Genomic DNA, 16,509 nt, shown 5'->3' with positions numbered 1-16,509 from the left:
TATCATGGGTATTATGGTAAAAAAAACATGTTGTCCGTGACCAAATCGTTCATAAATTAGCTCATTGCAGGCGTTTACACCAATCACCATTACTTTCACCTTCGTAAATTGCACATATTTTTCCTTTATTATCCTCTACATTTTCTTATGCAATATATAATTTACGGAAAAATTATCCAAAAGTTAGACTCGGGTCTTTTATGTTTAGGTTGTTCACACTTTTGAGTCACCATGTGTGCTATGTTTGTACACAGGTTGTGAAATCTTATTTCCTCTTCACGCATCCCTATCCCAACTTCCTTCGAAGGTGGGGATTCGAACCCCCCATCCCCCTTCCCAAGTGCGAAGCGCAGCTACTAAGGCAAGGCAAAGCCCCACTGGTTTGGAAATTTACTTGTTGGATGGCTTGATAACTAGCAACATATACATCAACTGCAATCTCGAATCTAGAATGCTCACACATTGATAAATGCAACAAGTGCGAACTGTGAAGAGATAATTCCACATCTATCGATAAAATGATGCCGTTGACTCATTGAGCATAACCATTGGCATCCTTTTTAGTAACACAATTATTATCTGAATACTGTTCCCATTGTCCACACAGAACTACAGACAGCTACATCGTCAAATCCTCCCTACTCTAGCCATTCCAGCGACTTGGATTATTCAAAAACCTACAATCCAGGATTTTCATGGCTATGAAATCCTCAATGGGAAAGAATTCTTATGAAAATACGGAAATTTTGGTGCAAACACAGAGAGAGCATAATGCCGCTTGTGATCCTCAACCACGAGACTTCTACAATTGGGAGTAAGCTAATCCACAGCAACAGGAGGTATGCATCTGCTCCGTGCCTTTGCTTCATTCTCTATCGCGTTGCACTGATCTACTATGGAAGGGTTGCGCTGGAGCTCGAGCTAGCTGGATTAGAAGCTACATATTCTGGCCTATGATGGTAAACATAAGCACATTTCTCAAGCATGATATGAGTGGGATCAGGTTGCACATGACCTCGTGTCGGCCTTAAACTCAATAACATCAACTGAGCCAAGGACCAATAAAAAGCAGCAACGGAACATGAGGCTTGAGTCATGCACAAGAGCACCCCTAAAACTGGAATCAGCTGCAGCATGAAGAACAGCAAATGTTTATCAATTTAAGCACACGCCTAATGAAATATATTTAGTTTAATGGTCGTGAACTTACATGTGCAGGAAAACAGTTTGCTGAAACATAATCACTCAAGGAGGCTAATACCAACCATTTTGAACGACAGATGGATTTACAGCTTCAAGTCCAATTTGAGCATCCACCCTCAAAGCCATTAACAATATAACACCATATGAAGTGGTCAGCTGTAAAATTTTCAGAACATCACATGACTATATCCTTAGGAAAAAAACTAAAGAAACCACTTAAGCAATTACACACCACAACTATAAAGCTCGGAGAAGACGAGCAGCAAAGGCCCCATCCAATGAATGTTTAACTGGATTGGAGAGATAGAAACCCCTTTCCGTTACAAATTCACGAGGGACGTACTTATCTGCAGGATCAATGCAGAACTCCTACAGGCAAAACAGCGAAAACATAAAAAAAAAAGAAAATGGCCACGGTAGAGTTCTCAGCTTTAGCACAAGAAAAATGCAACGAAAATCAGCAGTCTTCCAACTTCTTCAATTTGTTAACTTTCTTTGAAATCTAACTGACACGTGCTGCTAGTCATCCCAACTTCATATCTTAATAACTAGCTAAAATTTAAACATGACATAACACTTCAACTAGACGATTATCATTACCGGATGCCTGAGAAGAAATGCTGTCACTCTCTCCTCATTCTCTTCAGGATCAATGGAGCAAGTACTGTACACTAATATGCCACCAGGCTTCACCAATCTTAATATCAAATGGAAAATAGAGGAATTAATCGGAGGAAAAAGGGAATAAGGGATATGCTTCTCCGTGCCATGCGACCAAATTGAAGAGTCACAAGTTCAATTTTCTTGAGAGAGAATTGTTGTTTTCACCCCCGGGGGGGTGCGGCGTTGTTTGTTACTTCTCCAGTTAGTAATAGTTAAAAGATCATCTCACAGGAAATGCACAGAAAAGAACAGACACGGGATAACTCAACAATGATTCTCGGAGAAAAGAAGTCGCCAGTCACACCTGGAGGCTGCATCAAGAAGTTCATTTTGCAGTTCCTTGAGCTCTTCCAGATCTTCTAAACTCTTATTCCACCGTAAGTCAGCTCTCTTCAAAAGCCCGAAGAAGATATCAGCAGTCCAATTATTTATTTACCATTTGATGTCAATGTAACAGGCCAATTCAATTCACACTTGCCTCACTCTAACTCTATTTTAGCAACAACGAACTACCGCCCAAATCAATCTATTCCCTTTATAGACTTTGTCAATCCAATTAATTCAAGCCTTTTGTTTTGTGTATGGCATCAAAATTAGTCTTATTTCCCATGCCACTCTAACAAACGGATGTGGGACAGTTCGTAAAATAATATCCCTAATATAACACGACCAAGCAAATGAGATTAGGAACATCTTGGATATAAGCCTAAACTTTAGAATATGATCCACAAAGTAAAAAAAAATTTAGTGTCCGCTTTAGAAAGATCAAAAGAAAAGTTTGACCTTTCTTCTCCATGCTATTTTTGAATTCTTTTTCCAGCTATAACCACCCACTAGCTTTGGAATACTCCCTCAAACATGTTAAAGCATGAACAATGTCACGATTACCCAGCCAAACTACAGAGATATTGGTTTAAACCAACAACTACATTCATGTCTGTCTGTCTGTCTCTCTCTAAATAATGGGCGTATTACAAGTTACAACTGAATCCTTTAGGCTAATTAAGAAAATCCTTCCTACCTGTCTGTGATCTATGAAATTGGGCAATTTCAATAGAAGAACGTACTCAAGTTTATTATGGTATCTATAACCAACTCATAACTGTTAGAGCTGATTTGACGGAACGATGATCAGGTGACTAGTAGAGTCTAACGATGGAAAAAGGTGGCCATTGAGCTGTCAAGAAGGTACAAAATGCATCTAAATGCATGTGTGAGCACAATTTCATATAGAAATGCGAAACAGACAAGTTTGATAAGAGATGCATGGATTAGGTGCCATTATGATATCTTTGAGACAAAAAATGCCATCATATACCATCACATTTCCCTATAATAGAGAAGACAATCGGTCTTCCAAGGACAAGGATTCCCACAAGTATTCTCATGATTCCATTTACGGTGTTTCATGAGGACGTAGCAGGTGCATCCAATCTCATGAAGGATTAACAAAATCTTCAGCAGGTAAATGTTGCAGAAAATGTCTACGTTACCTTGGACAAAACTCCCAGTCCAGAACATGGAGCATCCAACAAGACTTTATTGGCCCTCAGTGAGTTATTGCCCTTGTGAACACAAAATAGCTATTAGACATGCTGAAGAAAACTTCTTTCTTTAAAAGAATAATAACTTACAGAAAAACTACGAAGATCTGCATGGACGGCAGTTATGACTCCATCAACCTGGTGCACCTTTGCTGTCTCTTGGAGGATTCTCAATCTTCCTTCGTTTACATCAATAGCAGAGATCATCCCTGAGACATACACAAGGGAAGTTCCCCTAACATTTCAATGCTAGAACCAGTACTCACGAAGAAATGTAGCATCATCATCTTCCGCCTGAAAATTCTGGAAATTCTTTTAAGTCTCCAGAATTTATGTTCTAACAAGAACAGTAGAATTATGGAGAGAGAGAGAGAGAGAGAGATCTGGTGTTTTGTCTCAAAGGATGACTACTGATGCAAGCTAAAAGAGCAACTTGTATAAAAGACCATAAAGATCAGTTATATAGCATACAAAGAATTCTGCTGAAAGAACTAAAGAAAGAGTGAGGAAGTGCTTTTTCGTACTTGGTTAAAGCAATACCTTGTCCACTTAAACGAGATGCCATGAAGAGAGTCTTCCCTCCGGGAGCAGCACAACAATCAATAATGCAGTCGCTAGGTTGAGGATCCAAAAGGGAGACTACCAAACCTGTTTGAAATCATAATGGGTTGTCATTAGCCACAATGAACATGATGGAAGCTGGAGCATGATCTAACTTCTCTGAGCTGCCCAGTAGTTCAACACACATTTGGTGGAAGAGTAGCTCAAATCCAGAACCACACATCACATAATGAACTAAGTGCAGAACCATATCCAACAAACTTTTCATCTACCAAAGGTAGAGTGCGACAAAAAGTTACCTGCGCTCTCATCCTGGACTGCACATGTACCATCTTTGAGCAATCCAGCTTGTATGATGATCTTGATTAAGGGAAAGGAGAAAGGTAAATCTCAATACCTGAACAAAGGTCACACAATATTCCAAAGAAAATGGTTTGGTCCGAACATGCCAACTACCCTTAAAGGGTTTGAAGCCAGAAAAACCAAGGTACCACATTTAGCTATTTTCAGCTATCCCCATTCCAGAAAGGAACTTTTTGAAGTCTCTTATAGGTAAATGAAATTAAAGCTTTATAGCCTTACTACCTGCATTCCTGTCTTAACTCGGAAAAAGTCCTCCAGATTTAAGGAAAGCTCGTATGGAACCTAAACCAATGAAAGAAACCGTATCAGGCTATCAGCACTCTGCACTTAATTCAGGTACGAACCAACAAGATATACAAAATACACACGGAGAGGGTTGAATACTGAAAAATCAAGGTGCAAAATTCCTTCTTTCCACTCCGGAGGCTAATTAAGGCGAAATTTTCAGAAAAATGTAGCAAAGCAAACCAAAGAGGTGTGGTCAGATTCATTTGGAACCAAGCAAATCGCTGAATAATTGAGAAGGATAAGCATTTAGAACCTCCAACATGTCAAGCTGCTTCACAAGGTCAGCTCTTGTTATGCCCTTTCCGGTATTCGCCCTGAGATGTCAATAACTGCATAAGCTTTTCCACCTATATTTTAGGAACCTATATGTTTAAGAAACCAAAATGTAGAGAGCAACCTCAAGCTATAGCTGGGTTCACTGTTATTCCAAACCATCAGTTTTATTGCTTCTTCTCTCCCAAAGTACTTAGTCCACCGCCTTACCATCCACTATAAGATTTAAGCAAGAATAAAGAACTTCACGTGAGTAGCATGCTCTGTGAGATCGCTAGCTATCTTGCATTTAATAAGAGCTATGTACTCATGTAAGATCACTGAGATGAAAACAATCAAATAAGAAGGCAGATAAACTTTTTATAGAGAGACCAGATAAAAATAAACATTTTGTAAAACTCATAGCACGAGTTATACGAAACAAAATATTAACGCATTCACCACGAGATCTACTTGACCCTGCCCTGCCTAGAATAACAAGAAGTGCATGGACAGTTGATCCAATGATGCTTGTTGGCAAGTGGGAGCAGTTTCAAGATTGTGGAAACTCAAAAAGAGTTAGTCTGGTTATACTCTTCACGCAAGAATGGCGTTTCAGATTATTTCAACTGGTATTCTTCTTAAGAAAGGTGGCAAGAGATGCAAACTCACCACAGGGTGAGAATAAAGAGTGGCAAGAGCACGTGCTTGTGCACGGTCATCACCTTCCAATTTAGGCAGTGGAAGAGCATCACTTTCCTGAGATCCAAAGGTTAAATGCATTAGACAGAGCCACCAAGTGATTCATCAGTATCTAGTGTAATTTGATATTGGACCTTTAGCCGGACTAGCTCCCTGAGAATACCATTCACCATGTTGCCAGCGCCAGGTCTGAGGGCAACCTTGGCAAGCCTTACATTCTGCAATATATACAAAAATTGCAGCATGCAACAACTTGAGGAAAAATATGAAGAAAGACATATACCAGATATATCGTGCGAGATTATTAGGCAAAGTTAAAATGATAAAGTTTAATGGTGCCTAAATAACCAGATATACCTCCTTTCAATGGGGCTGAGGTGCTGAGCTAGATAAAAACGTGGTTGACTGGATTATTAAGACTTTTTTTTGCCTAAACTAGTCATTGGAAACTCCATGAAAGTTTTCATATTGATAATTGTGGCCAGGTAGAGACATCATGCTAAAAGTGGAATTAGCAGCATTTACCAGTCATTTGTGTTGAAGCTAGTCTAGCGCAAGTAGTTTATAACGTGCATGGCATGAGTCTAAAAACATGTGCAGTATCACTGCTCAAATGAAAGAGAAATATTATTCAGCCTTTTTCCAAAAGAAAAATAAGGACAAACTGGTCACTAGCATTTTGAAATAGAGATAAAAGATGGCAACATGCAAGGCAATGACTAATACGGCTACTTCTAGCTAATAGAACCATTTGCCCCGGTTGATGGAAATCCTTCAGGAGGAGGAGATACCTCGTCTACAACAGCATAAGGTGGCATATCCAGCTTGACAATTTCATAAATCCCGATCCGAAGAATCTGAGAAAAAAAGTTGGAGAATCAAAGCCTGAGCTCAATTTATCAAAAGCTTTCAACTATTGTTAGCATTGGTTTAGAAAGCACAAGAAGGTTTTATTGTATCTTTTTCTTTCTGGACAGAAATAGTATCATGTCTGCTCACTTCACATGTGGCTTTGACTTATCACCTGAAACCGAAGCATGAATGAGGAGCCATATGATGGACTCAATATATCGGAATAGAAAAGGTGGCAGTGTAGTGCCTTCATTGATGCTCTAAGCTGATGATCTCTTTTCTGAATTTAACGATACATTCAGTCTCTTTGAGCCACCCAGCAGTTATCCTCTTCTTTCAATTTTTTATTTTTTCTCAATCCAAATATTGCACTCAAGTTCAAGAACACTGCGGAAAAAGTTACCTGTAGAAGAAGGGTTTCCATGCTTCTAAATGTTCTCTGGTCATGGCATAAACACACGATCAAGTGATCAAGGAACCTTCTCCAACGGATGGTGCCTCCAACAACATCTGTGACCTATAGAGTGCAAAAAACTGTTATAAAAATCTATTTCACACAACAAGTGAGATTATATCGGAAAATTTGCCCCGCAAAATCATCTAGGTCGGTGTACATAACATAATTTAAAACTGTTGAAAGTATGAGAAATTGGTTCAATTAGCATGGGAGCGGCTGCATCCAAGAAAATTCAAGCTAGTGCCTTCTGCTGCCTAACTAAATCTAGCATGAAAGAAATGGCAGCAGTGAGATCAACAGAATAATGGAAGCGGAGGAGACCAATCTCAAATCGCGATCATCCAACTCGCGGGTCCGAAAGCCAAGAGTTCGTTCAACATAGCCCATCTCATTGTCGCCGGAACCTTTCCCTCTCTCATTCAAGAGGTCAGCGAAAGCACCGCCTAGCTCTATTCTCATCAATCTGACTGCAGATACTGTGGAAGACAAGTGAAAAAAATACATCCCACTGGTCACCAATAACGCAGAGGAATCAAATACACAGCTAAAGACACTCCATAGTAGAAGGCACAAGCATACAGCCGAAGCTCGACGTGAACAAAATTCAACTGTATGCGTCCTCTTATATACACGAGAGAGAGAGAGAGAGAGAGAGAGAGAGAGAGGGAATTTACCAGCTCTGTGAGGCGAAACCTCCGAGTTCAGCTTCTGGATATTGTGCGAAGGAGAAACAGGACCTGAAATTCACATTCCATGGGTCAGTAAACAGTGCATTCGATGATTGAATCATCTTGCGCAGGAGAACAACAGTAGCTCTGCATTGCGCACTCAGACAAAGCTTTGGTTGCCCAATGAATGAAGAAACACGCCAAGAAGATAAACTACGTCTCTCGAATTCGGCGAAATTAACTATGACCGACGCCTTCTGATTCCGTTCCCCATGAGGAATTCAGCGAGAGAGAGAGAGAGAGAGAGAGCATGTTGCCTCTTCTTCGGGCAGTATCTGGACCATTCGAACGGAGATTTCTCTTGGCGAGCTTCAACGGCTTACTCGATGAACGAGAAGAAGAAGAAGAAGAAGGAGAAGGAGAAGACCGTTGGGGAGTGTGTGCGGAGAGAGCGACACCGAGAGAGAGCGCGTGCGCCATTGATACGAAACAGCTACCTCGCGAGTCTAGTTTGGCCCCCTGTCGAATATCTGGATTTATAGGATTGACGTGATGGTTAATTTATTTTAAACTTTTAATTTTTTTTTATTTTCATTTTTATATTCATAGGATAACAAGGTGAAATGAGATCTTATCTCCGTGATGAATCTCAGCAATGGCCATTTCATTTTCAGTAGCTTAGTTGTGATGAATCTCAGCAATGGCTAAGTTTTCGTAGAGAGAGAGATGCACGCGAAATCCATAGTCATTTGATTTAATGCAAACCTACGTCCACTTACTTACTCTGATAACTAACTGGCTGGATTCCACTAGATAATTAATAAGAGATTACAAAATTGAGTGATAATACTCAAGTTTTGATCACCCTTTCAACTCCTCTCAAGTGTTGAAATTTGCAGTTCACAAAAGACAAGTATGAAATTCCCTTAAACTTTGATATTTTTTATTCTTGATCTATCTTTTTTCTTCGTGATCTCTTTTTATACTCCTCTACTTCCAATCTACCTGGTGGATGACATCACTCTCCAAACAACCGATATTGCTTAAAGAAGATTTAGTAGCTATAAAATCAGAATTTCCATTGATTTGATCGCCCATACAAACAAATCTTGGCTTCCACAAGTAGAGTTCTTCGTTTAGGGAAAATAACTTGCCTTTGGAATGCTTGGAAATTAATCAAGATATCTTGCGCGAAGAATTACGTCCCAAATCAATCTTTAAGATTGAAGGTCAATTAATGTTTTCTACATTGAAAATCGGAGCCAGATTACTAATTGCAACAATATAATTCAGAGCGTTTTGCATCGGAATATATAGTCGAAAGTGAATCTTATAAGTCGATGATATTTAGCTGTAGCATTGGTTTTGAAGATATCAACTGCCTTGATGACATCAAGGATAAGTTATGCCGATATCCACACTGTCATTCTGATGGAATCCATGAAGTAGCTGTCTCCGAAGTTAGCCGCGATATTCATACAACGGTAGATAGTGTCTTTGATGTAATTAGGGTCGATATAAACTTTCCTCCTTTTTTTAGTAGAATTCAACAAACTTCACTTCAAGAGTAACACATGAAGTAAAAAAAAACACTTCTATTCATTTATATTACGAGATAAACCATGAATAATTTTGTCATCTCAAAAATATATTACGAGATTTTTTCAACAGAACGAAGACATCCGCTCATTAAAACTACATCTTTTCGCTTCATTTTGAATAGCACTCTTTCATGGATTACTTGTGGGAAGCTCTAACTTCACGGGTCATTAAAGCAAATCAGATTTTGCATTGATGAAAATCAAATTTTTGGAAATGCGACATGAGAGAGAGAGAGCTCTTTAATTAAAGGACTGATGCTGAGGCCAACGTTCACGGACATGATGGGCATACAAGCCACGCTGACTGCTGAAGCCCCACCTCAAGACAAGCAGCCGAGCGAACTGAGACTACCTATTGAGAATTATTTCCCAAAAAATAAGACGACAGGACAATGGAAAACGGAGCCCCCAGGACAAGTTCCGCCGACGCCCTTTTAGCGGCTATCGATCTCATAGTCGATCTCCGCCAGGATATCGGCCAAAGCATCCACAGACATCGGCCTCTCCAAGCAGCCATCAGCTCCAGCATTCATCATATCCATCCTATCAGTCTCAATCTCTCCGGAGGTCAGGCCAATGATCTTGCTTCACACGCCCCTCTGCCTCATTTGCCGTATGGTCTGCCACAAGTACATATAGAACCCGGCTAGATATTCGAGCCCGATTTGCCAATCAAGATTATATGTCGTTATGCTAGAACTGCTATCTGACCAAAAAAAAACAAATCAAAGAATGAGGACTTTAGCTTCTTGTTTAGCTACGTGGGACTGACATACGATTTTCCCTGGTCAGAGTAAGTTCTCAGGACAATCACATTGTTCCAGGAATTAGTCTTGCAGGACCATCCCCTCGCGTCCTTTTACCTCAAGGCCGTCCATGTCACGCATGTATCTGTCGACGAGGATCAATTCGTAATGCGTTCCGGAGAGCTCCAGTGCCTCCCGCCCGCTTCCAACCGTCATCGTCTCGACGCCGATTGATTCCAGCAGGTGAAATGCTATAAGCCGACACACAGTCACTCCATCCACCACAAGCGCGGTCGAGAGGTTCGTGAGAACCAGCTCAGCCCACCTTGAGCCACGTTCACACTCCGGCGAATTACTGCCTGAGCTATCATTTCTTTCAGCCGAATCTGGCGCCGCCCCCATGATTTTTTTCCAACTTTGCAAGCACCTGTTGAACTGCCACGTAGTACAAATAGCATAAGAAAATTGAGTGGGAAAAACGATGTTCTGTAAGCCGTTTGTAATAAAGGATAAGAGGGGGAAGGCATGGTTATAAGCTTGTGAACATGATGATACGTGAAGTGTTTCAATCAATCAATACATGCATCAAAATGAAAAAGGCGAAACAACATGCATAAAGTCCTTGATTAGGACCTGCAATCAGGAAAAAATATGCCATAGAAAGCATACAGTCTACATTACGAAACCATGTTAATTGAGGCAATAAAGCACGCTTACCTTCAAACTTCTCAAGTTTTTTTGGAGTTAGATGCCTGTACAAATACTCGGCACGGCCTTATATAGAGAAACGGATTCCGCATCCTCTGGAAACAGCCAGATTTGGTAGGAAATGAGCATCTGATTTTCAGAGAAGGAAATCTGGAGCAGCATCGGAAAAGGTACATGGTCAATGGTTCGAAATAATTGCCGAATCTGATACCAGAGATTTCTTTCATTTTTGCAAGATCGATAGCCACGGTTTTCATGCTCCTTCAGGCATCAAAATTTAAGAGTGCCCCAGATTTTTTCACGCGCTTGACGCGCTGCGGCAGATTTCAACTTTTTTATTTTGAGGCTATGCAATCTCAGGATTTGAAGTTACTGCTGCTAGGGAAGCTAAAAGGCAAGGCGTGCATAGGTTAAGGCGCTATCTTAGAAAAAGGATTTATCAACACCTGATAACAGATGTGCACTTGATTTTTATGAATCCGTGAAGTCGATATTTCAATGAATACATATTTGTTCATCCTCGGTCATATTGCCTCTTTCAGTTGGCAATTGTGTGTTTGAACAATCCACGGTTGTAGGCTTAGCAGTTTTGTTGTATTTTCGACAGCATAAGTGATGATAATAGGCTATAGCGCTTCTAGTGCTTAATGTTAGCCACTGTCATGAAATAACCATAAGTCTGCCAGGGGTGACCATAGAGTCTGAATTATCATTTGACTGAGCTAATTGAGATTCAGATTGAATCCGAATCTTGATGAATGATAATGTTATTTCAATGATGGTTGATTGTTAATCGTTGTTCCTCTCTCTTTTCATTACTTAACTGGGCTGCCTACTGGGAATACTAGAAATCTGTTCTAGTTTTCATTCACTTGCTGCATCAATTCATCAAATCGATCATCGAAAGCAACTTCATGTGTTCACTTGGTATGAACAAGAGGGAGTTTCCGATGCTTCTTGCAAGTGTTGTGTCACACCAGTAGTTTGCTCCTGGATTGCAACCCAGGGCGAGGTATTCTTGACCTTGTGCGGAAGCTTTCACCATCAGACTTAAAAGCTTTCTGAGCTACAATGGTAAACAACAACTAACAAGCATATGCATTGCACTTATAGCATCTCAATTTTCAGAATTTTTAAAAGTTAAAAGAGTGCGTTTGTTCGAGGAAAAGTGTTTTCCGGACTTTTACTTGTTTTGTTTGCCGAAAATGATTTAGTCGACGGAAAGCATTTTCCGGTCAACAGAAAATTCATGCATAATAAAATTAGGAAAGTGAATTTTTAAGTCTAAAGAGGTGAAAATACATTCTGAATTTGTTCCGGTCATTTTCCTTTAATTATTTAATATTTCAATATGACTTTTTTCGATTTTGTTAATATTTTACACTTTAATTTTAATTTTTTCTTTCTTTCTTTTTTTCCTTCTCCCTCCACTGCGGCGACCACGGGGGAACTCAAGCTTGCCGCATCCGGCGAGCCTTGAGCTCAAGCTTACCTGTGGCTAGTGGTGGCCATCATAATGGAGGATGAAGGAAGAAGGAAGAACAAAAGAAAGAAAGAAAAAAGAAAAAAATATGAAATATAATTATTCTTTTATTTGCCTAAGAAAATTGAAATCATTTTCCAAATGAGAACCAAACACCAGAAAACATTTTGTTAAGATGTATATGTGAGTTGTGTTAAAAAAGTCCCACATTAGAGAGTTGATGTGGTTTTGGGCAATTGATATATCCCAATTGACCCATAACTCACGGACTTAAGGTTTCAATAAAGGTGGGTCTAACATAGTTGACAGGCTTGGACTTGGCTCCCCCTTGGCGATCTAAGATTTTAAGTATCAATGCGGGAGAGGTGTAAGGCATTGGAGATTCAAGTCGCGTGAGAGGTGTAGGGTGTTGGAGGCCCACTTCCGATATGTATGCAGGAGAGGTGCAAGGCATTGGAGATTCAAATCGTGGGAGAGGTATAAGGCGTTGGATAAGGCATTGGAGGCCCACTCTTAATATGTATCGGTGTTTGGCAAATTTTGTGACCAACTCGATTTTCGTGTTTGGTGAATTTTGTGACCAAAGCAGGAGAAATGTAAGGCGTTGAAGATTCAAGTTGTAGGAGAGGTGTAAGGCATTGGAGATTCAAGTTGCAATATATATCGGTGATTGGTGAATCTTGTGACCAACGCGGTCTTCAAGCAGGTGGGCGTGCTAGTGTAGCAATGCGAGCAATGATAAGCTTCATGGTTCAATGCAAAAAAGGAGAGACCAATGATGAAGTTAGGCATTGGAGATTCAAGTTGGAATATGTATCGATGTTGTTTGGTGAATCTTGTGACCAACATGGTTTTGGGGCAGGTGGGCATTGTGGTGTAGCAATGCGGGTGCTGGTGAGCTTCATGGTTTGATCCGGAGAAAAAAAAACAAGGATGAAGTTAGGCGTTGGGGATTCAAGTTAAGATAAGTTGGGTGGACGTTGTGGTGTAGCAATGCGGGCCTAATGGTAAACTTCATAGTTCTGTCCAGAGAAAGAGTCCAAGGATGAAGTTGGGCATTGGAGTAGAAATAAGTTGATGCAGAAGGATACTTATTATTTTTTTGAAGGATACTTAATTAAGTGGAAGCAAACCTAACATTGGAGCTCACATGTGAGGAGGAGACTGTTAAGATGCATGTGTGAGTTGTGTTAAAGAAGTCTTACATTGAAGAATTGATGTGGTGTTGTGTTGACGGGCTTAGAATTGGGCTCTCACTTGGATATCTCTTCGGATGAAGGTATCGGGTTTACATTGCGCACTCCCAACATGTTTTCAATCACATATCACAAATTAAAGAAAAACAAACCCTTTTCCTTTTTTGTAGAGTTTTCCGTGAAACAAATGTATCCTAAATTATTATATCAATAAGGGGAAAATTTCCTGACCTTTTTGTTTGATTTAAAAGCCAAATCAGACATATTCATGGTGAAAAGTCGCTCTTGTGAGTAATCTTTCTAGCTTATCAATTTTGCACCAATATATTACTATTTCGAAATAGACAGTAGGCACCGATTTCCTATGGATTAGAATATTGTCAAACTATTCACATGCTGTCATTGCATTTGAATTGAGAAACGAAATAATTCATTAAATTTTATCATATTTCCATGTGAATTACGAGACGAAATCCTTGGTTCATATCTTCACACGATCACCCTTTCAAAACTTCTCAAGGATTAAAATTTATAGCTTGCAAAAGACAAGTACGAAGTTCTCTTGAACTTTGAAATATTTTATTTTTCATCTATCTTTTTCTCTTAAACACCTTGGTCTCTTTTAGTTTCTATACTCCTCCACTTCCAATCTATGTGTTGGACATTATTCAGAAGATCACTCTTCAAATAATCCGTTGGACGAGATTGCTTAGGGAAGACTGAGTAGCCATAGAGGGATAAAATCAAAATCTCCGTCAATTTCGTCACCCACACAGACAAATCTTGGTTCCCATAAGCACAGTTCTTCGTTTAACGAGCTTGCCTTGGAATGATTGGAAATTAATCAAGATGTCTTGGGTGAAGAAATGTGTCGCAAAACAATCTTTAAGATCGAAGATCAATCAATGTCTTCTGTATTGGAAATCCCAGCTGTGATGATATAATTCCAAGGGGTTTGTATATGAATATATAAACGAAAGTGGGTCTTATATGTTGATGATATTCAGCTGTAGCATAGGTTCTGACGATATATGTTGACATCCACACCGTTATTCTAATGATATTCGTGAAGTGCTAATCTCCGGAGTGAGCTCTGATATTCAGACAATAGTAGATAAGAGTCTTTGATGTAATTAAGGCTGATATAGACTTTTCACCTTTTTTAGTGGAATTCAACTAACTTCACTTCAAGAGTAACATCCGAAGAGAAGAAAACTTCCATCCATTTATCAGATTCAAGATAAACTATGAGGTTTTGTCAACGGAACGAAGACATCCATTCATTAAACCTGCAGTATTTCCACTTCATTTTGAATTGCACTCTTTCATGAATTGTTTTGTGGGAAGCTCTAACTTCATGGGTCATTAATGAAAATCAGATTTTGCATGAATGAAAATCAGATTTTTGGGGAGTGCAATAACGGAGAGAGAGAGAGAGAGATCGAAAGGGACTCCTTTTAATTAAGGGACTGACGCTGACGCCAACATTCACGCACAGGGACATCCTAGCCGCGCTTGCTGTTGACACCCCACGTCAAGACAAGCTGCCAAGCGAACTCAGACTATGCCTACCCAGACTTATTTCCTCAAAACTAAGACAACAGGACAATGATAAAATGGAGGCCCCAGGACTGTTCTGCCTGCCGATGCCTTTAGCGGCGGTCGATCTCATAGTCGATCTCAGCCAGGATATCGGCCAAAGCATCCGCACGCAGCGGCCTCTCCAAGCAGTCGTCAGCTCCAGCATTCATCATTTGCACCCTATCCGTCTCAATCTCTCCAGAGGTTAGGCCGATAATCTTGCTTCGCATGCCCCTCTGCCTCATTCGCCGTATGGTCTGCCACAAGAACATATAGAACCCAGTTAGAGAGATGTCTTGGCATGCGAAATGAAGAACAAAAAGACAGCACGCACGGTCTAGCGATAAATTGGTAGTGGAACTAAAGTTCCTAGTTTAAAAGGCTTCTGTGCATTCTGATCCTAGAACTGCTCTTCACACATATTCTAGCCTGATTTGCCAATCAAGATTATATGCCATTATGCTAGAACTGCTATCTGACCAAAGAAAAACAGATCAAAGAATGAGGACTTTAGCTTCTTGTTCAGCTACAAGGGGCTGATATATAATTTTCTCTAGTTCTCGTGACAATCACATTGTCTCAGGAATTAGTCTTGCGGGACCCCTCCCTCACGTCCTTCTACCTCAAGGCCGTCCATGTCATGCATGTATCTGTCGACGAGGATCAAGTCGTAATGCGTTCCAGAGAGCTCGAGTGCCTCCTGCCCGCTTCCAACCATCATCGTCTCGACACCGATTGATTCCAGCAGGTGAAATGCTATAAGCCGACACACAGTCACTCCATCCACCACGAGCGCGGTCAAGAGGTTTGTGAGAACCAGCTCAGCCCACCTGGAGCCACGTTCACACTCCGGCGAATTACTGCCTGAGCTCTCATTTCTTTCAGCCGAATCTGGCGCCGCACCCATGATGTTTTTCCAGCTTTGCAAGCACCTGTTGAGCTGCCACGTAGTGCGAATAGCATAAGAAAGTTGAGAGGGAAAAATGATGTTCTGTGAGCCGTTTGTAACGAAGGATAACAGGGGGAGGGCATGGTTATAAGCTTGTGAACATGATGATACATGAAGTGTTTCAATCAATCAATACATGCATCAAAAATGAAAATGGCGAAACAACATGCATAAAGTCCTTGATTGGGAGCTGCGATCAGGAAAAAAATGCCACAGAAAGCATACGGTCTACATCACGAAACCATGTTAATTGAGGCAATAAAGCACGCTTACCTTCAAACTTCTGGAGGTTTTTTGGAGTTAGATGCCTATACAGGTACTCGACATGGCCTTATATAGGGAAACGGACTCCACGTCCTCTGGAAACAGCCAGATTTGGTAGGAAAGGAGTATCTGATTTTCAGAGAAGGCAATCTGGAGCAGCATCGGAAAAGGTACATGGTCAACGGCTTGAAATAATTGCCGAATCCGATACGAGAGATTCTTTTCCACTTTTGCAAACAATAGCCAGGGTTTTCTTGTGCCTTTAGGAATTAGAATTTAAGAATACCCCAGATATTTTCACACGCTTGACGCGGTGCGGCAGATTTCAACTTGCTTGCAGGCTCTGCAATCTCAGGATTTGAAGTTACTGCTGCTAGCGAAGCTAAAAGGCAAGGCGTGCATAGGTTAAGGCGCTATCTTAGAAAAAG

At 40.4% G+C, this 16,509-nt stretch overlaps 3 protein-coding genes across 4 annotated transcripts; all 3 read right to left on the bottom strand.

Moving 5' to 3' along the window:
• Positions 1–710: 710 nt before the first annotated feature.
• Positions 711–8,100, bottom strand: LOC115728141 (probable ribosomal RNA small subunit methyltransferase B). 2 transcript variants are annotated; one of them, XM_030658501.2, is made up of 19 exons: positions 7,871–8,100; positions 7,560–7,622; positions 7,207–7,361; positions 6,832–6,945; positions 6,368–6,433; positions 5,711–5,794; positions 5,547–5,633; positions 5,020–5,111; positions 4,876–4,936; positions 4,557–4,616; positions 4,271–4,331; positions 3,951–4,058; positions 3,501–3,619; positions 3,360–3,431; positions 2,171–2,256; positions 1,804–1,900; positions 1,436–1,572; positions 1,211–1,359; positions 711–1,127 (listed from the first exon to the last, which is right to left on the bottom strand). In XM_030658501.2, the coding sequence occupies exons 1-17, from the start codon at positions 8,031–8,033 to the stop codon at positions 1,441–1,443; spliced, it is 1,620 nt and encodes a 539-aa protein (XP_030514361.1). In that variant the 5' UTR covers positions 8,034–8,100; the 3' UTR covers positions 711–1,127; positions 1,211–1,359; positions 1,436–1,440. The 2 variants fall into 2 exon arrangements, with proteins under 2 accessions (XP_030514361.1, XP_048130601.1); XM_048274644.1 differs by having other exon boundaries at positions 1,211–1,327.
• A 1,488-nt stretch (positions 8,101–9,588) lies between these two features.
• LOC125313701 (two-component response regulator 24-like) lies at positions 9,589–10,302 on the bottom strand. The gene is made up of 2 exons (XM_048273537.1): positions 10,018–10,302; positions 9,589–9,735 (listed from the first exon to the last, which is right to left on the bottom strand). Exons 1-2 carry the CDS (start codon positions 10,300–10,302, stop codon positions 9,589–9,591), a joined length of 432 nt encoding a protein of 143 aa, XP_048129494.1.
• Positions 10,303–14,939: 4,637 nt separating this feature from the next.
• On the bottom strand, positions 14,940–15,831 carry LOC115736154 (two-component response regulator ARR22-like). Its single transcript, XM_030667692.2, has 2 exons — positions 15,491–15,831; positions 14,940–15,125 (listed from the first exon to the last, which is right to left on the bottom strand). The coding sequence occupies exons 1-2, from the start codon at positions 15,773–15,775 to the stop codon at positions 14,940–14,942; spliced, it is 471 nt and encodes a 156-aa protein (XP_030523552.1). The 5' UTR covers positions 15,776–15,831.
• Between the last annotated feature and the right edge of the window lie 678 nt (positions 15,832–16,509).

This window comes from Rhodamnia argentea, chromosome 2, assembly GCF_020921035.1.
Source record: "Rhodamnia argentea isolate NSW1041297 chromosome 2, ASM2092103v1, whole genome shotgun sequence".
Taxonomy (NCBI): domain Eukaryota; kingdom Viridiplantae; phylum Streptophyta; class Magnoliopsida; order Myrtales; family Myrtaceae; genus Rhodamnia; species Rhodamnia argentea.
Note: the sequence above shows the minus strand (reverse complement) of the source record. Positions and strands in the feature narration are given on the sequence as shown.

Coding starts and splice junctions, on each gene's coding strand:
- LOC125313701 (XM_048273537.1), bottom strand. CDS start 10,302: ATGGGGGCGGCGCCAGATTCGGCTGAAAGAAATGATAGCTCAGGCAGT. Junction 9,736..10,017: donor GTGACATGGACGGCCTTGAG/GTAAAAGGACGC, acceptor GTGTGAAGCAAG/ATCATTGGCCTGACCTCCGG.
- LOC115728141 (XM_030658501.2), bottom strand. CDS start 8,033: ATGGCGCACGCGCTCTCTCTCGGTGTCGCTCTCTCCGCACACACTCCC. Junction 1,901..2,170: donor CTTCTTGATGCAGCCTCCAG/GTGTGACTGGCG, acceptor TTTGATATTAAG/ATTGGTGAAGCCTGGTGGCA. Junction 1,573..1,803: donor CATTTCTTCTCAGGCATCCG/GTAATGATAATC, acceptor TTTTGCCTGTAG/GAGTTCTGCATTGATCCTGC.
- LOC115736154 (XM_030667692.2), bottom strand. CDS start 15,775: ATGGGTGCGGCGCCAGATTCGGCTGAAAGAAATGAGAGCTCAGGCAGT. Junction 15,126..15,490: donor ATGACATGGACGGCCTTGAG/GTAGAAGGACGT, acceptor TTCTTGTGGCAG/ACCATACGGCGAATGAGGCA.